The 4746-nt window shown below is 30.7% G+C and overlaps 1 protein-coding gene across 1 annotated transcript; it reads right to left on the bottom strand.

Moving 5' to 3' along the window:
• Nucleotides 1-520: 520 nt before the first annotated feature.
• LOC107856055 (mannan endo-1,4-beta-mannosidase 5) lies at nucleotides 521-3418 on the bottom strand. The gene is made up of 5 exons (XM_016701054.2): nucleotides 3071-3418; nucleotides 2497-2691; nucleotides 2273-2395; nucleotides 1829-2031; nucleotides 521-965 (listed from the first exon to the last, which is right to left on the bottom strand). The coding sequence occupies exons 1-5, from the start codon at nucleotides 3416-3418 to the stop codon at nucleotides 596-598; spliced, it is 1239 nt and encodes a 412-aa protein (XP_016556540.1). The 3' UTR covers nucleotides 521-595.
• Between the last annotated feature and the right edge of the window lie 1328 nt (nucleotides 3419-4746).

The following is a 4746-nucleotide window of genomic DNA, read 5'->3' as shown; positions in this document are numbered from 1 at the left end:
ACAAATATAATATTTTATTGTAAATAAGTTTTAGAACCTCTTATAATTAAGTTTTTTCTTTATGTCATCAATACGATTCGGATAATTTTAATTAGTATAATTGGAATTGATTTAATAACTCTGGATCATAAAATCACAACCTTGAAAAAAAATGCTCACAATGAAATGACCGTCCCTTTAATTTGATACTCAGGATGACCAAATGTAAAACTTCTCTTTTTTTCCCAGCAATATGAAAATTACATATTTGATTTTAATGAACTTCATAGAGTTTTGCATGGTTATATGAATTTCAATTATGACTAAAATAAACGTCATCCAAGAATCTCTCGTAATGAAAATCTTTTCCTCCATAGCCACTAAAATAAAACATGTTTTCATACAAAAGGATTGAAACATACATTTTAATTAATTATTTGAAAGTTAAATATGCTTAACCAACTATTACAAAGGACGGAAATTAGAACTTACCAATAACATAGGGATCGGACCACAAGTCACATTATCTCTATTTAAAAAAAAAATAAAAAAAATAAACGTCATCCAAGCATATCTGATCCCGAAACTAATTAAGTATAATTCTTTTGTTATGGTCCTAGAGCAGAACCAAATGAGCCAAGGCTGTCATGGCATGAGATTGACCACTAATAATTCCAGCAGTAGATGGATTTTGTCCCAATTCAATACAATAACCATCATCATTGTTTTCCATTCCTTGTGCCACTAGCTGCCATATTAAGCTTCCTGCCATGGTTCCTCCATCTTTAGCAAAACTATAAACGTTTCGATATATAGTGCTCATAAATGTTTCTCGTACATTTTGATTGAATCCTGGATCTTTACTCGACTTGCCAAATTCAGCTAGAACCAATGGTTTTCTCAGTATGTTTTTCGCGTCTTGCCAATGGCTTGTCATCCACCTTTGCATGAATATCATTTGAGCATCATCACTTTGACCAGATAACCTATAATTTACCCCCCCCCCCCCCCCCCCCCCCCAAAAAAAAAAAAAGAAAAACAGTTAAGGATTAGTAGTGCATTATGTCACTAGATATAACATAATATTGATGATGTATTTATATACGTGTATAGATTTTTATTTATTTATATACAGTTAAGGGTATTTTATATAAAAAGTGAGTAGTGACGCTATACATGATACTTCTGTTACTCTAAAAATCAGAACAACAAATTGGATAATCCTATGGTTTTTGGTTTATCTTTTATATATAGGTATCACTGGGAGTGATAAAATTAGCTCACGAAAGCATCGCGCCCAACCTGTTCAAGTTTTGGCACGTCTTTGGCCCGTTCATTTATTAGTTCCGCCCTTTTCAGACCAACTCATTTAAGTTGATCAAAAATTAGGTTGAGATGTAATTTAAATTGACTCATGAATAATTTTGTCAAAATATTTTGAAAAAGGATTTTCTTTTAATTTAATATGTTACATATCTGTATATATATATATAGTCGCACTAGTTAAAGGGAAAAAATAAGTTTTACTAAGTACTAAACAATTATTCAGAAATAAAAATAAAACTTCGATGCACAATATAATATGTTCATGCTAAAAGAACACGAAAAAAATCAATAAATTATAAAATTCTGATCATAATTTCAAAAGGGTGTAATATATGTTTAGTAGTGCTAAAAGGCTTAAAAGGATATGAATCCATTAAAATTTAAATTAGGAATAACACGATTTGTTGTCAACTTGTCATGTAAATATTATATCAATATCTTTATTTTAGTACTGTTATTAGTTGGTTTTGTTGCATTATTAATATAATCGTATGAATTATGAAGTAAGAATAGCTCAACATACCATTGGTCAGTGTATGCATGAATAGTGGCAAAATCAATCTCTTTGATTAAGTTGCTACTAATAAAATCTGTCCCAACTTGGTAACCAGGATTAATTGATTTCCTGTCGGGCACTAAATCACCATAAAATCCCTCCATTCCAATTTCCAACAAGTGTTTATTGTCAAGTGATTTCACATAACTTGCCATTTCTTGAACCCAAGCCTGCAGTAATAATATCAACAAGAACCCAAATAAAGAACTAGCAACTAATTAAATAACAATTATTAAAAAAAATTAGGGTTGATTTATCATAAGATCGGTTGATCAATTAGTATCTCACAAAGTGAACTTTCTTATTGAATCCAATTTTCTTCAATTAAAAAAATGACTTTCTGACATAAAAACTATTAGTTGATCTAGTGATCATTTGAGAATTTAACTTTTTTAATTTAGGGTTACGTACGTTAACAGTATTTCCAGAATAATCAGCTTGGTTGCGGGGCTCATTCATGAGTTCCCATGCCATGATAGTGGAATCTTCTTTGTAAGCCAATCCAGTAATTGTATTCAACCTTGTAACAACTTTCTGCAATGGAGTAATAATTGTACTTAATTAATCCTGAAAATTTAACATCAGCCTAATTAAAATTAGCATGTGTTAATTAATGAATGCTAAGTTTTTGTTACCGTAATGTGATTCTTGTAATAATCTTTAATAATATAATTAGTGTAGAAATCATCTTCTCCATTTATCTGAGCTCCAGCACTTCGCGCCCATTGAGCATATTGAGCTTTCCCTCCAAAGTCATTGTAGTTGTTTACAAAACTCAAAATTAAACGAACTCCATACTTCTTAGCCTCCGATATCGCAAAATCCAAACCCTATATTCCACAAAATACACTTGTTAAATAATGGCATATGATATTTCACATAAATTCAAATAGAAAAAGAAAGAATAGAAAATGTTATATTTACAATGTAGTATGCCTATGACTTTCCATTGTTTGAGTATATATAAAGTTCAAGAGAGACAAAAAGAGATTTTTGTTACATACCAAAAGTACCTTTAGTTAAAAGTACTTGTGGAGTTAAGTTGAAAACGAAAAGCTTGTGGTATTTACAGGAACTGACGTTTCTTTGGCTTTGAAAACATGTCCTTAAGTATAAAATTAGAAGTTGATCAAAGTTAAATAGTTCTCAATCAATATATAGAAAGGTGTAAGTTAGTGAGTTTCATATAAAATGAAACATAGGAAGGACCTGAAAAACACGTTCATCATAAACACCAGGTGAAATTTGCAGTGCCCTATCGCCTCCATCACTAAAAGCCCAAGTACGACATACAGAGAGCCCTGCAGAGGATGCTTCCCGGAGGACTTCGGTGACCTTGTACCTCTCACTAGGCTCAGCAGCAGCATGCATGAGCCAGTAGGAGTTGAAACCATTGAATAGAAAAGGTGAATTATTCAGTTCAAAATGGGCACCATGAACTCTAACAAATTCTTCATTTGCATTATTCTCATGTAAAACCCTAGCTTCACATGCAAATGCTAAGGACAGGAGAAAGAAAACAAAAATAAAACTAACTATTCTCTGGAAAGAAACCATTATATTTTGATGGAGAAATGTATTATATGTTGCTTATGCATTGGTCACTTGTTGGGGCCAATATTTATAGTGATTGGAGTACAAGGAAACTTTCTAAAAATAGTAATAATACTATTGATCCCAGGTGGGAATTTAATAAGTTAGAAATAAAAGGTGGTGGTTTACTAAATTTGGATACGGAATATATTTTACGAAAGCTAAAGAGTACTTTATGGGAAGTTACAAGATAAGATTATTTTGTAGTATAAAGCAAGAAAATCGGTTGAGAGAAAAAGACTATGAAAAGAAAGCGTTACTTCTATCTAAGAAATTAAAAAGATGAAAACATTGTATAGGTGATCCTTTGCATGCATGAAAAGAAAAAAAAAAATCATATGGTTGATTTTTAAAGCTGACTTGGATGAGTACTAAAAATTTGATGATGATCAAACATATGAAGAGAAGTGTACTCAAAAATTTTTGCAGTTAAAAAAGTTAGTTAGTTATAACCTAATCAATGCAGACATATATAGATTCAATTTAGTTCTCCTATTAATTGCAAGGAAAAAAAATTCTGTTAAGAGGTTCTAGTTTACCGTTATTAGTCTTATTTGCATAGAACTTTAGTTGTACATACGTTATCCATTGCATGCTAAGATGGTCACTTAATCTTGGTAATTTGTTCAATAAAGTCTCTACATTTTTTGTTTGTTTTTCAGAAGTTATTTTACTTTACCTAGATAAAATATGAATGTTTGAGATTTTTTTGGGATTTTTTTTGGAATAAAATGCGTTATTAGTCATGTAAGGCAACATCTGATTGGTTGGGTCCTTATAATTATATTGGTCCAGGAGCTAAATTTAGTATTTTTCAAATGTTTTCCTTAAAGTTAAATATGTCATGTCAATAATTTTCATCGAGACAAGGAATTCGGCTAAGATAACCATATGGAGGTTTTTGCGTGACCAGAAAAAATTAGATAACTATATTCTTTAATGATCAACTATATATCACCAAGTTGAATGACCACCTGGCCATCTAACTCTAGGATTCAGGGTGGAAATATCAAATAAGAGGAGTACGTCAAGATGAAATATTAATCAGAAGATGGTGGTTTTGCTCACTTAATTTGGCTGAATATGATTTATTATAAAGAAGCTAAAATTCATTGAAAAAAAGTGAGTTCAATTCAACTCATTTTACTTAGTTCTGCAATGTGACGGAGTCAGAATTTTTACTAAAAAAGTTCAAAATATAAAGAAATAAATATTCAAACAAGCTAAAGGGGTTTGACATCTACTATGTATGCATACAAAAAAATTAACCATATATAAATAATATAATTTTC

This window comes from Capsicum annuum, chromosome 1, assembly GCF_002878395.1.
Source record: "Capsicum annuum cultivar UCD-10X-F1 chromosome 1, UCD10Xv1.1, whole genome shotgun sequence".
NCBI classification, from domain to species: Eukaryota; Viridiplantae; Streptophyta; class Magnoliopsida; order Solanales; family Solanaceae; genus Capsicum; species Capsicum annuum.
The sequence above is the reverse complement of the archived record's forward strand: the minus strand, read 5'-3'. Positions and strand labels throughout refer to the sequence as shown.